Source organism: Salvelinus alpinus, chromosome 32, assembly GCF_045679555.1.
Source record: "Salvelinus alpinus chromosome 32, SLU_Salpinus.1, whole genome shotgun sequence".
Classification (NCBI taxonomy): domain Eukaryota; kingdom Metazoa; phylum Chordata; class Actinopteri; order Salmoniformes; family Salmonidae; genus Salvelinus; species Salvelinus alpinus.
The window spans coordinates 6,389,070-6,406,209 of NC_092117.1; the positions used below are offsets into that span (position 1 = coordinate 6,389,070).

Below are 17,140 nucleotides of genomic sequence, written 5' to 3' on the forward strand. Positions count from 1 at the left end.
TGTAAGGCACTACAGAGGGTAGTGCGTATGGCTCAGTACCTCACCGGGGTCAAGCTTCCTGCCATTCAGGACCTCTATACCAGGCGGTGTCAGAGGAAGGCCCTAAAAATTGTCAAAGACTCCAGCCACCATAGTCATAGACTGTTCTCTCTGCTACCGCACGGCAAGCGGTCCCGGAGCGCCAAGTCTAGGTCCAAGAGGCTTATAAACAGCTTCTACCAACAAGTCATAAAACTCCTGAACAGGTAATCAAATGGCTACCCAGACTATTTGCACCCCCCCCCCCACGCTGCTGCTACTCTTTGTTAGTATCTGTGCATAGCCACCTTAATAACCCTACCTGCATGTACATCATTACCTCAATTAGCTTGACACCGGTACCCCCTGTATAAAAACCCGCTATTGTTATTTACTGCTGCTCTTTAATTATTTGTTTTTCTTATCTCTTACTTTTTTGGGGGGGGGTTTCTTAAAACTGTAAGGTTGTTTTCAGCGCATGTGACGAATAAAATTTGATTTGATTTGACCCTACCACCCCCAGCCCAAACACATCTACCTCAACGTCTAGCCACTCAATGTATGCACATCAACAAACCCTTTGCAGTGCAAACCATAGCAAACCACTGAAGCACCATATTAATTTCCTACACTCATTCAGGCCTTTAATCTTGATCATTTGTCATCTCCCTCTGTTCATTTCCTTAACTAGTTAATTTCCCTGAGCGCCCCGTTACAGCCGAGTTCACAGGGTCATCTCACAGTAGGGCAACTCATTAACCTTTGACCTTCATCGTACCCTGACACAGGGACAGAGAACCATGGAATCTCTCTGACATATGGGTCTTCATAAGCTTAGCGTAGACTAAAACATTGAATGTTACATACTGACCTACACTCGTGAATTACATCAATCAGTAATTTTTTTGTTCAGAGTGAAAGGTGCTGTTTGAGACCATAATCTGTCAATATCCTTTCACAAAGATAACATGGATGCCCTTTTCACATTTATCACATAATGACTGGCTAGTGAAATGGTGTTGTTATGGGCAACAGTGGAGAGGATTTAAGATTATGGTCATGCCGAAGACCAGCAGTGTGCATTTCTGTTCAGGCTTCTGCATGGACAGCTAGAACAGGACCCCTGCTTGCATTCCAGCTGCTTTTACTGTGGATAGCAGATTGCCTCAGTGCAAGTGAAGCAGAGCCCTCTGTCTCTCTGAGAACAGCCAAAAAACCATGGTGAGTGAATTGCTTTGTAAAGTAGCTTCTCTATATCAGAGGGCGCTGCTTTGAGTCACATGCATTCTGTCTGACACACCTGTTGGCGTACTGTGTTGTTTTCAATAGATAATTAAGCAATTTGAGTTATTGATTGTGCCATATATGAGTATTTGAAGAACAGAATACTGACTGAGTCTTACAACATGAGATGGCACCTAAAGTGTATATATGTTGTTTTGCAATAAAACATATTGTCCTGACTGGAACAGAGTCTATACAGCCAGTCATTGAATGAGGTGAAGCCTCAGGTTATTGTCTGTCTGTGGTCAATGTGCTGTTCCCCAAATCTGTCAGCGATAGTGATAAAGAAGATTAGCATATTGCTAAGATACCGGTTGATGGCATTCTCCTTTAAATCGGCTGCTTCATGGTGACATCTCTTTGCTTCGTCTCCATGCTGGCTCAACACCGAGACAGATCATTTGGAGGCATTGACAAATCCTCCTACAAATACCCTCCTTTTTTAAGTACCTTTCAGTATTAACTGAGTTTAAAGCTCATGTGATACCACATGTGAAAAGAGCTGTGGAATTCCATTGACGTGATGAGGGGAAAGCAATGGGGCCTCCCACCATTTTGAAAACCAGGGATGTTTTCAATTCGGGTGACACGTTCAGAATGTTGCAGAAAAAAATGTGTATAAAAAAAACAACAAAAAAAACAATCTCCAATTCTACATAAACAGATAATTGTACCTCTTCTACACAACACATTTCTATCTGAACGTTAAGAACAGGCCCCAGGAATGCAATGCAACACTGATTCCAGACGGGCTTCTACGCAACCAATAGGCACAGGGACTATTTGCTTTGCTCTTCCAGGCTAGTAAAATCCAGGGTTTGAGTGAGGAGGAGAGGGAGCATCTACTCCCCCTGCTCCGGAACGCCCAGCGGGTGGTGGTGGAAAGGGACGCCATCTACAAAGGGTTCATCTTCAAAGACTTCATCCAGGTCAGAAAAGCTTGAATATATTCATAAAGCGTCTGAGAGTGCTGATCTAGGATCAATTTAATGGCCGTAGGGTATAAAACGCATATTACTTGATTGTGACAATGAAGACTTGCACGTACAGTGTGCTACTTTATCTCACAGGCCTTTGGCTTCATGTCCAGGGTGGCTCTACAAGCAGAGAAGATGGACCATCACCCTGAGTGGTTTAATGTGTACAACAAGGTTTTTCAATAAGCCCACTAGGATTGCCTGGGGTAAAAGAGATATAGACAAACCGGTTATCCCTTTCACAACTAGTGATGCTGTCTCTCCATATGTCACTATAGCTTTAAAAGGTGTATGTCCAGTTGAATAACAGGCGTATGTCCATTTATCAGTAAGATGGCGCCGGAAGAAATGGCAGCAGTTTTACGGGCGCCCAACCAATTGTGCTATTATGTGTTCTTTCGCATGATTTGTATCTTATTTTGTACATAATGTTTCTGCAACCGTATCTTACGGCAAAAAAGAGCTTCTGGATATCAGGACAGCGATCACTCACCTCGAATTAGACTAAGATTTTTTCTTCAACAAGCAGGACGCACAGGACATTCTCCGAACACCCGACAAGGCCAACATCCCAGTTATTTGCAAGAGGAAGAGACGCAGGTACAGAGGACACAGAGCGATATGCCTCGTAAGGATCCGCAGAAGGCGAGTGGGAAAGCTGCCGTTACCGTCAATATTACTCGCCAACGTGCAATCATTGGACAATAAATTAGACGAGGTACGATCACGAATATCCTACCAACGGGACATCAAAAACTGTAATATCTTATGTTTCACGGAATCGTGGCTCAATGATGACATGGATATTCAGCTAGCGGGATATACGCTGCACCGGCAAGATAGAACAGCACACTCCGTAAAGACGAGGCGGGCAGTCTGTGCATATTTGTAAACAACAGCTGGTGCACGAAATCTAAGGAAGTCTCTAGATTTTGCTCGCCTGAAGTAGAGTATCTTGTGATAAATTGCAGGCCACACTACTTGCCTAGAGAGTTTTCAGCTATACTTTTCACCACAGATGGATGCTGGCACTAAGACCACACTCAGTCAGCTGTATAAGGAAATAAGCAAACAGGAAACCACTCACCCAGTGGCGGCGCTTCTAGTGGCCGGAGACTTTAATGCAGGGAAACTTAAATCAGTTCTACCTAATTTCTATCAACATGTTAAATGTGCAACCAGAGGGAAAACAATTATAGATCACCTGTACTCCACACACAGAGACGCATACAAAGCTGTCCCTCACCCTCCATTTGGTAAATCCGACCACAATTATATCCTCCTGATTCCTGCTTACAAGCAAAAATTAAAGCAGGAAGCACCAGTGACTCGGTCTATAACAAAGTGGTCAGATGAAGCAGATGCTGAACTACAGGACTGTTTTGCTATCACAGACTGGAACATGTTCCGTGATTCTTCCGATGGCATTGAGGAGTACACCACATCAGTCACTGGCTTTATCAATAAGTGCATTGAGGATGTCGTCCCCACAGTGATTGTACGTACATACCCCAACCAGAAGCCATGGATTACAGGCAACATTCGCACTGAGACAAAGGGTAGAGCTGCCGCTTTTAATGTGCAGGACTCTAACCCGGAAGCTTATAAGAAATCCTGCTATGCCCTCCGACGAACCATTAAACAGGCAAAGCGTCAATACAGGGCTAAGATTGAATCGCACAACACCGGCTCCGACACTTGTCGGATGTGCCAGGGCTTGCAAACTATTACAGACTACAAAGGGAAACACAGCCGCGAGTTGCCCAGTGACACGAGCCTACCAGACGAGCTAAATCACGTCTATGCTCGCTTCGAGGCATGCATGAGAGCATCAGCTGTTCCGGACGACTGTGTGATCACGCTCTCCGTAGCCGACGTGAGTAAGACCTTTAAACAGGTCAACATTCACAAGGCTGCGGGGCCAGACGGATTACCAGGACGTGTGCTCCGGGCATGTGCTGACCAACTGGCAGGTGTCTTCACTGACATTTTTAACATGTTCCTGATTGAGTCTGTAATACCAACATGTTCCAAGCAGACCACCATAGTCCCTGTGCCAAAGAACACGAAGGCAACCTGCCTAAATGACTACAGACCCGTGCACTCACATCCGTAGCCATGAAGTGCTTTGAAAGGCTGGTAATGGCTCACATCAACACCATCATCCCAGAAACCCTAGACCCACTTCAATTTGCATTCCGCCCAAACAGATCCACAGATGATGGAATCTCTATTGCACTCCACACTGCCTTTCCCACCTGGACAAAAGGAACACCTATGTGAGAATGCTATTCATTGACTACAGCTCAGCGTTCAACACCATAGTACCCTCAAAGCTCATCACTAAGCTAAGGATCCTGGGACTGAAAACCTCCCTCTGTAACTGGATCCTGGACTTCCTGACGGGCCGCTCCCAGGTGGTAAGGGTAGGCAGCAACACATCTGCCACTCTGATCCTCAACACTGGGGCACCCCAGGGGTGCATGCTCAGTCCCCTCCTGTACTCCCTGTTCACCCACGACTGCATGGCCAGGCATGACTCCAACACCATCATTAAGTTTGCAGACTACACAACCGTGTGCCTGATCACCGACAACGACGAGATTGACCTCCTCCCTATAGGCTGAGACCTGGCCGGGTGGTGCCAGAATAACAACCTATCCCTCAACGTAACCAAGACTAAGGAGATGATTGTGGACTACAGGAAAAGGAGGACCGAGCATGCCCCCATTCTCATTGACTGGGCTGTAGTGGAGCAGGTTGAGAGCTTCAAGTTCCTATTCCCCCTCAGGAAACTAAAAAGATTTGGCATGGGTCCTCAGATCCTCAAAAGGTTCTACAGCTGCAACATCGAGAGCATCCTGACAGGTTGCATCACTGCCTGGTACGGCAATTGCTCGGCCTCCGACTGCAAGGCACTACAGAGGGTAGTGTGTACGGCCCAGTACATCACTGGGGCTAAGCTGCCTGCCATCCAGGACCTCTATACCAGGCGGTGTCAGAGGAAGGCCCTAAAAATTGTCAAAGACCCCAGCCACCCCAGTCATAGACTGTTCTCTCTACTACCGTATGCCAAGCGGTACCGGAGTGCCAAGTCTAGGACACAAAGGCATCTCAACAGTTTTTACTCCCAAGCCATATCCTGAACAGGTAATCAAATGGCTACCTGGACTATTTGCATTGTCTGCCCCCCCCCCCCCCCCCCAACCCCTCTTTTATGCTGCTGCTACTCTCTGTTTATCATATATGCATAGTCACTTTAACCATATCTACATGTACATACTACCTCAATCAGCCTGACTAACCGGTGTCTGTATGTAGCCTCGCTACTTTTATAGCCTCGCTACTGTATATAGCCTCGCTACTGTTATTTTTCACTGTCTTTTTACTGTTGTTTTGATTTCTTTACCTTACTTATTAATACCTTTTTTGCACTGTTGGTTAGAGCCATAAGATTCCTGAACAGGTAATCAAATGGCTACCTGGACTATTTGCATTGTGTGCCCCCCCCCCAACCCCAACCCCTCTTTTATGCTGCTGCTACTCTCTGTTTATCATATATGCATAGTCACTTTAGCTATACATTCATGTACATATTACCTCAATTGGCCCGACCAACCAGTGCCCCCGCACATTGGCTAACCGGGCTATCTGCATTGTGTCCCGCCACCCGCCAAACCCTCTTTTACGCTACTGCTACTCTCTGTTTATCATATATGCATAGTCACTTTAACCATATCTACATGTACATACTACCTCAATCAGCCTGACTAACCGGTGTCTGTATGTAGCCTCGCTACTTTTATAGCCTCGCTACTGTTATTTTTCACTGTCTTTTTACTGTTGTTTTGATTTCTTTACCTTACCTATTAATACCTTTTTTGCACTGTTGGTTAGAGCCTGTAAGTAAGCATTTCACTAAGGACTTCCTGACGGGCTGCCCCCAGGTGGTGAGGGTAGGTTGCAACACATCTGCCACGCTGATCCTCAACACTGGAGCCCCCCAGGGGTACACCTGTTGTATTCGGCGCACGTGATAAATAACCTTTGATTTGATTTACCCTGTCTTTCCTGCGATCTCTTATCCTCTCCACCAGGTCCAGATCACACTCAGCACACATGACTACGGGGGCCTCTCCAAGAGAGACATCACTCTGGCTACCTTCATCGACCAAGCATCTGTCCTCTGAGCAACTCATGGCCTGCAGCCATTTCAGTCTATCATCTCAATGGCAGAACCAAGAGCAGAGGACACCTATTCATCCCGCCCCATACGTTAATTCAGATGACTAACCTGGGACAGGAACAGGAAATGTCATCTCAGAATCCCAATGAATGTTTGTTTAAACGGTCACGTTCAATTCCTAATGTAACATTTAGCAGGTGTGGTGTTTGTTACTAGGCTGATATGGGAAGTGGAGCACAAGACCATAAGCCAGTAAAAAGACCATTCAACTATATACAGTAGGGTCTGAAATTGATACTCTTAATAGAGATGAGCAATAATGACTAAAAAATAAATAATTCAAATACTGAGCTATATTGTATGCTCCAAAAATTGGGAAATTATATTATTGTATACTCATACAATTGCTCAGAAAAATAGATTTTGTTTAAGAAATAAGACTCTTCTACATTAATGTGGATGCTACCATGATTATCGATAATCCTGACTGAATTGTAAATGAGTGAGAAAGTTGCAGAGGTTCAAAGATCATATTCCCAAGACATGCTAACCTCCCGTTATTGGTAAAGGTGAGAGGTTAGCATGTCTTGGAGGGTATGATCTTTGACCCTCTAACTGTCTCACTCATTATTCAAGATTCATTCAGCATTACCTGTAACCATGGTAGCATCCACATTAATGCAGAAGTGTTTAGAAACATTCTATTCTTATTTACGATGTAACTCAAATGACACAATACATTATTTACCATTCAAATAATCTGAAACACAACCAAAACAAACTGCAAATGCATCCAACAAGTTTGCAGAGTCACAAGCTTCATGTAGTCATGTGTGCTAGGAATATGAGACCAAATAGTAAACTTGACTACTTTAATTTATAAGAATCTGTAGGGGTGTCAATAATGTTGACCCTTACCTTTTTGAAGAAAGAATATTACTTGTTAAACAAAATCTCTCTGAGCAATTGTAGTAGTATAAATGAATATAATTTCCCATATTTGTTTGAGCATACAATATTGCTCAGTATTTCAATTATTTATTTTATTCAGTCATTATTGCTCATCTTTGTCAATTTCGGGACCCCACAGTAAATGAAACATTCCTCTATCCCCATCTGAGCGGATCAAGTGCTTGAGAATTTAAAAAAGCATCAAAAAAGGTACGTAATATGACTCTAGCTCTGACTACGAACTGGGGAAAATTCCTTCACTTGTTCATTCGTCATTTTCTAAAATTATAGTGGCAACATAAACACTGCGTTTTGTTGTCAGTCTGTCTAGTGTACTTGTGCCTACCATTTGTCTCAAACTGTTTCCCTCGGTCTAATGTTTTGTAAGTGGCAAATAAAGTTGTTTGAATAACCAGTGTGTCTTTATTCATTTGTCAAGAGTGGCCTACAGACAAATGGGGTCAGCCTCCGAATATTTCACCCCTCCTAGAAAATCACAAGATTATAAACAAGGTTTCATCAGATTGAATATATTTATCTAAAAATGACAAATGGAACAGCTGTTGTAGGATTATTGAAAATTGAATGTTGCTTCCGGTGTGCTGAAAGTATTTTTGAATCAATTGTTATGCTTAAAAGGAGTGTAGTCAAGGCCAACAAATGCTTTCAAAAGGTGTTTCCTCTGGAATAATGAAGGATAGCAAACAATTACACAATAGTCAGGGGTGGATGTAGTGATTTAGCAGCCCCAGGCAGAGGCCTGGGGTATGCAACTTTTTTAAATGGGTTTTATACAGTATATAAAAAGATGACTAGTATTATTTTTAATTATGCCCAGCTCACGAGATAGCTACAAACTCATGCCACTATATATATATTTTTAAAACATTTAATGATATTATTTCAATGAACAACAATTACATGTACAGTATAAAAGAGAACTGGACCTTACTGAACTTGATGTTATGAAGCCAAATCCCTGAGGCTGATCGATACATAGAAATATAATCTACATTCTTTAGAGATACATAAAGTTTTTTTTATGGATCTATTCATTGGCGTTATCCAATAGTACTCGTCAATCTAACCTATAAAGGCATACAGGTAAATGCCTATTGCTGTTAAAATTATGCTCATACAACAATAACAGAAGGCATGATCTACCATACCTTCTAGAGGGCAAGGTGCTTCGTTCAGATTTTCACTGCACATTTGTAACGTTGACAGATTCTCACTGTACAATTTACAGATTATATGGTGGGGTAATCACTAAGCAGCAATTTCTCATGTACTAATACTACCACAATCATTTGCATAAGGACATGTACATGTTTCTATTGCAATTGAATATAATCTCCTGGCTATTAAAATGTCACAAAATATTAGTGGATGTTTCCCCATTGACGGCTCCACCGAAAAATAGAAACCACAGGATGAATCCATTGTCAGGTCTTTGACGACTGTGTGCCTTTTTGAGGGCCACCCTGTCTATTGGTTTTCATTCTTGCTATATAAATCAAGCATTGGTGCTAGAAAATCAATCAAAGAACGAACTAGAAACTGCAGGCCTCGGAGACCAGAATTGACCCCCAAACTTGTGCTTGCCCTGCAGTCGAAAATAAAAACACAAATGGTTGAAGATAAGAAAACAACCATTTTAAAAGTGACATGAGACAATGTGTGATTAATAAAAAGAAAAAAAACAGTGGTCACATAGTCAATGCTTAAGAATGATACACCAGGACTAGGCTAAAAGTCATCACATCATCCTTGTCAGACTATTTCCCTTCTTATGACTCCAGAACGGGAAAACATCTACGACACAGACATGGAAAGAAAACAACTGATATGTACTTAAGTTTGACTACAAACACTAACGTGAAAGCACATGGAAAATATTGAGGGGAAAGATCAAAGGTTTTTTTGGGGTGGCCTACCAAGTGTACAGTAGGGGTGTTTTTTTTTGCAAACAGTTTTATCCCAGTAGCATTGCTTTTAAGAACAGTTTATCAAATGCCATAACAGTTTAGTCTGAAATGTTTAAACCTTACATATGAAAAACTGAGACAGGCTTTTCCTGTCTTCTTTAGCCCTATAACGATGTTACTGGGTGAACAAGCAACACAATTGCATTGAACAGAAACTGAGGTAGATAAAATTAGAAGATAAGTTGATTAATTTACTACAAGAGCACATCAAAACTGATTAAATCTGAGTTCATGGAGACTTAAAACAGCCTATAAAGATGCCGAAATAAGTTGTTTTCTGTTCCTTGAGATCAATTCTAGGTTAAACCATTCGATCCAAGGCTAAACCATTGACTCAAATAGAAAGGGGTAATGAATATGTTGTCAAATCAAAGGATTGTAAGTCTCAGATTCTTAACATATTGGCGGTGCACAGTATACTAGGTAGTGTACTACAGCAGCCAGGGTTTCCTGCTGCCTGAATTATTACTGAAAGATGCAATTAGCCACAGACGGACCACAATTAGGAATACATGTATATACGCACTATAGTACAATAAGTGGCTAGGAAGGTAATGTGTTCAATTCAAAAGGAGCTCAAGTCTTAAAAATGACTCAAGTTTGTTGTCCATAGAAATCCATGCAGATATGATTGCTCCTCTATCATTCATTACTGTTCATTGGGTCATTATTTATTATTTCACTAGGAAATGAATGATTTTCTGTGAAAACTGTTACTTGTTGTAGATTAATCGAACAGAGACATAGAAGTACCTGGAACATGAGTATTGAGAAGTAAATCGTGTTTTCTGGTAGGGGGCAGTAGAGGGGTTCTCCCCAACTTATGATTGTGGTCTTGCTCTCGCCAAACATTACTTGGAGGCTAAAATGTTTTTCTATTGAAAATGTTCTAGATAAAAAATGTTTTAAATCACCACTTTAGATCGAGACAATTATGCGAGAGAGATATCAGAATATTGTAAATTAAAGAGTTCATAGCATCTAACTGAAACAGAAAATCTCGAGACAGAACAGACATTGAAATTACCACTTGAATAAAACCGTCGTCAAGTGCTCTATAGAATTTAAAAAACAAAATTATATTACATTAAAAAAATGTTATCACAAAACCATACATAACTTTATCTGAATGGTTTCAGCTGCTATTCTACATATTTTACATATGTGCTTTCACTTTCCACATATTTGAAAAATGTCACGGTAGCTAAAAACAATGGCTTGTGCTTCTGAAGATATCTGAAAAAGGGTGTGTAGATAGATAAAAGGTGGGCAAGATAAGGCAACTGTTGAGTAATGCAATGGGTGGACCAGAGGTGAAGCAGGCTGGTAAGCAGGGCTGTGTTCATTAGGCACCAAACGGAAAGAAACACACTAAAACAGGGAGGGACTACTTGAACTTGTCTAACAAGAAACACTTATTTTCTTTTCCCGATGCAAAACGTTTTACAGCGCTTTCCATTGCGTGCCCTAATGAACATGACCCAGGTGTGTGTCCAAGCCACAGCCACTCAGTGGGCCTTGCCGTTGCTGTTGCCATTTATATGGGTCTTCTGGGGCTGAGATGACCTGGGCTCCTCTGTGCTGTAGAGGCAGTCCAGGAAACCGCAGGAGATCTCTGTCACCATGGATCTGTCAGGGATGGACTGGGCCATGCCATAGATCGCTCCCTAGAACAAGAACATTTATGAATGTAGAGCCATGTATCCCATTAAGTTTGCTAATTAAAATATAAACAAATATGTTTGCAAGCGACACCACTTTAGAGAACATAAAATGAGAGAATAAACTTTTTATTTTATTTTTTTAAGTGTGAATAATAAATCTCCAAAAAGAATCTTATACAATTGATATTTTCTATTAGACCATTGGTGCAATGCTGTGAAGTTTATTCCAGGTAACGAAGTCAGCATTAACACTCACCATTCCAGTGGTCTTCTCATTGGGGTTCTTCAAAATGAGAGCCACCTGCTCTTTGACCTCACTGATGAACTGTTTGGCCACACCTTCCTGTGTGTGCAGTACTGTACAACAGATATGGATGCTGCGGTGGGACAGAGAGAATGTTGGTTAAAAACACAAAAGTACTTAAAACATTATTCAAAATGGTGCTATGGTGCCTGGGGTAGACTGCATGATTAATCAAATTTCCGATCCAAATTGCGATATTGAAATGTGCATATCTCAAGAGGCTGTGATTTTTCTCCTTTCTTTGACACTAGACTACCGTACCTACTCCGATGACATTCGCTAGACTCCGTTCATTCACTCTCTACATCCACAGAGGATGCTGACCAATCACAAGAGACCGCTCACTCTCTGCTTTGCATGCAGAATTGGGCTACTTTGAAAACGATGTCGCAGGTGAAAATGTTACTTCTAAATTGCACCGCGGCCGCCATTGCATTTCTCTTAAAAAATATATACATTTCACTGTGACCTGCTACTGACGACTATCAGGCAAGTGAGACAGGCTGTTGCTGAGTGAGTGAGTGAGTCAGTATGTGGTGGGGAGGGAGGGAGGGGGGGAGGACCGGTGGGGTGTGTGTGTTGAGCACAGTCATTGGTCTTGAGAGAACGCTGCAGCAGGCAGTCATGACAAGTGATGTGAGAACAACAAACTAATTAACTAGCACTAGCTAGCTACATACTTTTCCCTCATAATTCCTGTTTGCCTCGTTTGTTGTGGCCTGACCGCCCCCAGTCTTACCAATCATTACTAGAGCCAACACAGCAAATAATTGTCTAACAGTTTCACAGAGAGACAGAGAGGATCGAACAATGTGCTTTCTTTCTGGGTATGTAGACAGGGCTCAAAATTAAGGTCGGCCCGGGGACGCACAAAAAAAAAAAAAAAGATGTCTAGGACGGTTCAGACAGACTCTGGGACAGTTCTGGGACGATAGATCCAAAATTCATAGAACTACTGTACATCAAAAAAAAAAAATGTATTTCTTCACATTTTTTTTTTTTTTTTTAAATAAATAAAAATCGGGAACACACCGTTCTAAAAAAAGCTGACTGCACAGCGAGCGGGTTTCATGAGACAGATGAAAATATCCATTCGAAATTTTTGAAAGAGGAGAGATCTAAAGATGCAACAACTAGCATGGGCTGCTGATATGACTAGGAGTGTGTCTTCGCCTGCTGGACAATGAAAGAAAGTTGATTTGAAAACCAATAGAATACAAAATGCATGCTTAGGTCTGATTTTGGCAAGGCTACTTTGAAACAAGACATGCCTCAAAAACCTCCAGGTTTATGGTTGCTTCTACTCAGACTGCAAGGTGGGTGATGTGCAGTGTGCAACAGGCACTGGCCTTTCTCTCCGCTCGTGACCATTTGATCTAAACGAACCATGCCGAGTATGTCAACTAAATCAAGCCTTTAGGCGTTAATGTTAACCAACATTCTAATTGTCAAACATGACTGCCTTTTAGCTTATATTGATGTAATTAAAAGTCTCAGGAGGGGAAAAAAAGGGCTACATTTTCTGGCGCCTCCCTCACGTCAGCATCGGTGTGGACATGAGAGGCTGTAGCCAATATGCATATAACCCAAGCTACACTTTAACATGTAGGCTAATTATTTCTGTATATTTATGCAAAATATTATTCCAAAGTTGGTCTTTATAGAGGCACGGTGGTGAATTCCTGCCTCAGTTGACAGCCCCATGTATCTATTTCAGTAGTAGGCTTCCCTTATTAGCCTTTTCAAAAATCACCGTGAATGACCTAGGTCCAATGAGTAAAACCATGCTGGGACGGTTTGAAATGCACTTTGGGACAATTCTGGGAAGGTGATGAAAAAAAGTTATTCTCGAGCCCTGTGTGTAGCAAGCTAGCTAGCTAGCTAGCTAACATTAGTCAGAAAGTTGGAAGTCAGACGAGAATGAGGCGATTAACTCCATTACTGACTATCAAACTATAATAGTAGTGTTTTTTAAACTCTTTATTAACCTCTTCGGAGGACACACGTGTATTTTTTGGTTTTTACAGCTTTTGTGCTACATATGCATACATTTTACATATCACTTTTTACATATACATTTGACATACATGGTACTTTTATATATAGCAATCACATGACAATAATACATTACCAAACATGAGCTCTTTAAATCCCACCCATCAACCTCTCTCAGGCCATCCCACCTATCACAGTAGACCATCCTCGTTTGGTTTCCATGTGACATATTTTTGAAATTGTGATGTTTAACATGAATTCTGAACCTTTCTAATCGCATTGCATCCACAGATTGTGAGCTGAAGATGAAAGTGTTTAGTATGAGTATTATTATATTATTGATTGACTATGGTTTCCCAAAATCGCCCAACACCGCTACTTGTAAGGTTAATTTGGGGATTTTTTTGAACCATTCCTGAACCCGTGACCAGAAACACACTACATAGGGGCAAAACCAGAATAAATGATCTAGTGATTCGGTCTCTCAGCAAAAGAAGTCAAGGGGTCTGAATACATTCCGAAGGCACTATGCCTTCGACCTTTTCCACATCTTACAGCCTAATTCTAAAATAGATTAAAAATATTTTTTTTCTCAGATATCTACACACAATAATCCATCATGACAAAGCAAAAAAAGTTTAGAAATTTTAGCAAATTTAGTAAAAACAAAAACAGAAATAGTTTTACATAAGTATTCAGACCCTTTGCTATGAGACTCGAAATTGAGCTCAGGTGCATCCTGTTTCCATTGATCATCCTTGAGATGTTTATACAACTTGATTGGAGTCCACTTGTGGTAAATTCAATTGATTGGACAAGATTTGGAAAGGCACACACCTGTCTATATAAGGTCCCACAGTTGACAGTGCATGCCAGAGCAAAAACCAAGACATGAGGTCGAAGGAATTGTCTGTAGAGCTCCGAGACAGGATTGTGTTGAGGCACAGATCTGGGGAAGGGTACCAACACATTTCTCTTCCTAGAGCTGGCCACCCAGCTTTTTAAAATCTTTGCTATGCTGTAATAAAGGCTTTACACTTGCCCCCCCCATTCAAACAGCCTCCCCAAAAACTAGTTAAGTAGTACTTTGAAGTATTTTTACTTAAGTAGTTTACACCACTGGAAAAAAAGTGCCCCTCAGCCACCTACCTTAAACTGGCATTGATAGCCTATGCGCTATTACCTAATTAATTTAGTGCTGTTTACACTGTCCTAATTGTTTTTCTGCAGTGCATAATATGCGGTAGGATTTGTATTGTACAACGAGCTTCACAATCATTATTTTAATTCGAGACTCATATATAGCCTATGTATATGTATAAGCTTGAATATGTGTATGGGTGTTTGAATTAATCATCACCGTAGAAAGCGATGTCCATTTCAATTAATTGTTAGGCTTTGAAACAACATCCACAATGACCATGTTTGACTCCGTTTCAACCTGTTGTTGACCTTCTTTCTTCACATTGATCAATGACAGTGAGGTGAGTTTTAAAAAGCACAATACTGTTTTGATAAGTGTTTTGATAAGTGTTTGAATTGCATTGATGTCCGAGTGGTTAGAAGGACAATAGGAGGTTCTGAGTACCAGGCCATTAATGAGTTGGGTACTCTCAACGCATGTCCTGATTGCGTAAGAGGAGATTACCGTGACTCAACGGTCACGTGGAATTTAACTGAGTCATGACTCATAACTGCTGGTGTTGGGGGTAATACGTAACAGCCTTAAGCACAGTGCATATAGTTGATTTGATTAAAACACATAGGATGTGTCTATATACGGAAAAAATGCACATTTAAAAAAACAACAGATGACTGACTTGGTCGACCAATATTTTTCTTTGTCGGGGACAGCCCTAATGGAGTAAAAAGTACATACATTTTCTATAGGAAATGTAGTGGAGTAAAGGTTGTAAAAAAATATATAAATAGTAAAGTACAGATACCCCAAAAAACTACTTACTTTGAAGTATTTTTACTTAAGTAGTTTACACCACTGGGAAAAAAGTGCCCGACAGCTACAAAACCCCTCAGCCACCTACCTTAAACTGGCATTGATAGCCTATGCGTTTTCAAGTGTAACGTCCTACAAAAGAAACATCCCGCAGACACATAGAAATCACTGAGGCTATCCCCTAGCCAAAGACATGGTTCCTATTGACACATTCCGCAAAGACAGCTCCAAGAAGATGATAAACAAGCTGGACAGGAGATACAAGAATCCTACACTGTATAGCAAAAATAAGGGAGAAGTTGAAACATGTCACAATGATTTACTGGACCAGACGCCAATGTTTTGGACAGGATTCACCTTGCAATCGGTAGGCTACGTGTTAGATGTTTAAGGCACTTTTGACATTTAATAATGATTAAGCCTACTTATACATAATTACACAATCATAAGCTTCCTATTCCATCGACAGCCTATGGTTCATTTAGGTTATTTAAGAATGCAATGGTAAAATAGGAACTCATAATTCATTCATTAATTAATAACGCTAATAATAATACTAATAAACTAATAATACGCTTACAGCGTACTACATTTTGATGACCATGTTAAACATTTACGTTTGTTAATATGTAGGTGGAATAATCCTATCTAGCCTATAACAACGTTGGAAAACATTTGTTTCATTTGGTTGTGTATTCATCCATACGATCTCATGTGTTAGAAGTGATGTGCTCTACCCTGACAATTGTTTTAACTATATCTGATGGAATTACCATGTTTTCACCCAAGTGTTCGCAATATCTGACCCAAAGAAATCGCAATTAGATATTTTGTCCACATCGTGACTTTGTGTTCTGGTATTACCTCAGCATACAGTGCATAGTCAATATTCTACGAAAGGTATACATTATATTTGATAAGCATGACTGAACTTCAAAGATGGGAAAAAGTTTAGGAAAACATACCTGGATGGATACTGTAGCGTGTTGAGATTCCAACCCTTCGACGTCAGTGCATTGGATAAACGGAAAATGTCGAAGACGTCAGAGCCTATCGCCACCACGGACACTTCAGGGTCTCCAAACACAAACACTCCGTTTATCTTACGGATTCTATCCAGAAATAAACAAAACCAACACACCTCAAATATTTATCCTATCCAAAAACATTGATATCTCAATTTGCTCACAAAGAGCTCTTAGAAACAGTGAAATATAACAATATTCTGGGCCTGTTGTAAAAAGGTTAACAGATGGGTTAGGAACCAACAGAAAGCGAATCAAACAAAAACTTGATGAAAAAAAAACAACCACCATAATGTTTCTGATTGTACCTATAATAGTTTCGCTTTACCACATATCCAAATCTGGCTAAAACCTCCACAGGATCGGTGTCCCGACCTCGGGAAGGTTGAGTTAACGTAGGCTAATGCAATTAGCATGAGGTTGTAAGTAACAAGAAAATTTCCCAGGTCATAGACATACCTGAAATTGGCAAAAAGCTTACATTCTTGTTAAACTAACTGCACTGTCCAATTTACAGTGGCTATTACAATGAAAGAATACCATTCTATTCTTTGAGGAGAGTGCGCAGCTATGAACTTGAAAATGTATTAATAAACCAATTAGGCACATTTGAGCAGTTTTGATACAAAATGATGAACAGAAAGGCAATGGTTCATTGGATCAGTATAAAACGTTGCACTTACAGTTCTGCCATCTAGTGGCCAAAATCTAAATTGCGCCTGGGATGGAATAATACGTTATGGCCTTTCTCTTGCATTTCAAAGATTATAGTACAAACAAAAAAATATATATAC

General features: G+C 40.8%; 2 protein-coding genes across 3 annotated transcripts in view; one reads left to right on the forward strand and one right to left on the reverse strand.

Annotated features, from left to right (window-relative positions):
• The first annotated feature begins 1,116 nt into the window (after positions 1 to 1,116).
• Positions 1,117 to 7,825, forward strand: pcbd1 (pterin-4 alpha-carbinolamine dehydratase/dimerization cofactor of hepatocyte nuclear factor 1 alpha). Of its 2 annotated transcripts, none has more exons than XM_071380654.1 (3): positions 1,117 to 1,239; positions 2,103 to 2,453; positions 6,377 to 7,825. In XM_071380654.1, the coding sequence occupies exons 2-3, from the start codon at positions 2,385 to 2,387 to the stop codon at positions 6,467 to 6,469; spliced, it is 162 nt and encodes a 53-aa protein (XP_071236755.1). In that variant the 5' UTR covers positions 1,117 to 1,239; positions 2,103 to 2,384; the 3' UTR covers positions 6,470 to 7,825. The 2 variants fall into 2 exon arrangements, with proteins under 2 accessions (XP_071236755.1, XP_071236754.1); XM_071380653.1 differs by having other exon boundaries at positions 2,103 to 2,231.
• A 466-nt stretch (positions 7,826 to 8,291) lies between these two features.
• The window catches only part of LOC139562705 (sphingosine-1-phosphate lyase 1-like), a 35,271-nt gene continuing 26,422 nt past the window's right edge, over positions 8,292 to 17,140 (reverse strand). Inside the window, exons 12-14 of the mRNA XM_071380652.1 lie at positions 16,287 to 16,433; positions 11,325 to 11,445; positions 8,292 to 11,071 (exon numbers count right to left, since the gene is read on the reverse strand). Coding sequence (XP_071236753.1) covers positions 10,913 to 11,071; positions 11,325 to 11,445; positions 16,287 to 16,433 — 427 coding nt within the window. The 3' untranslated portion in view covers positions 8,292 to 10,912. The remainder of the gene's footprint in view (positions 11,072 to 11,324; positions 11,446 to 16,286; positions 16,434 to 17,140) is intronic.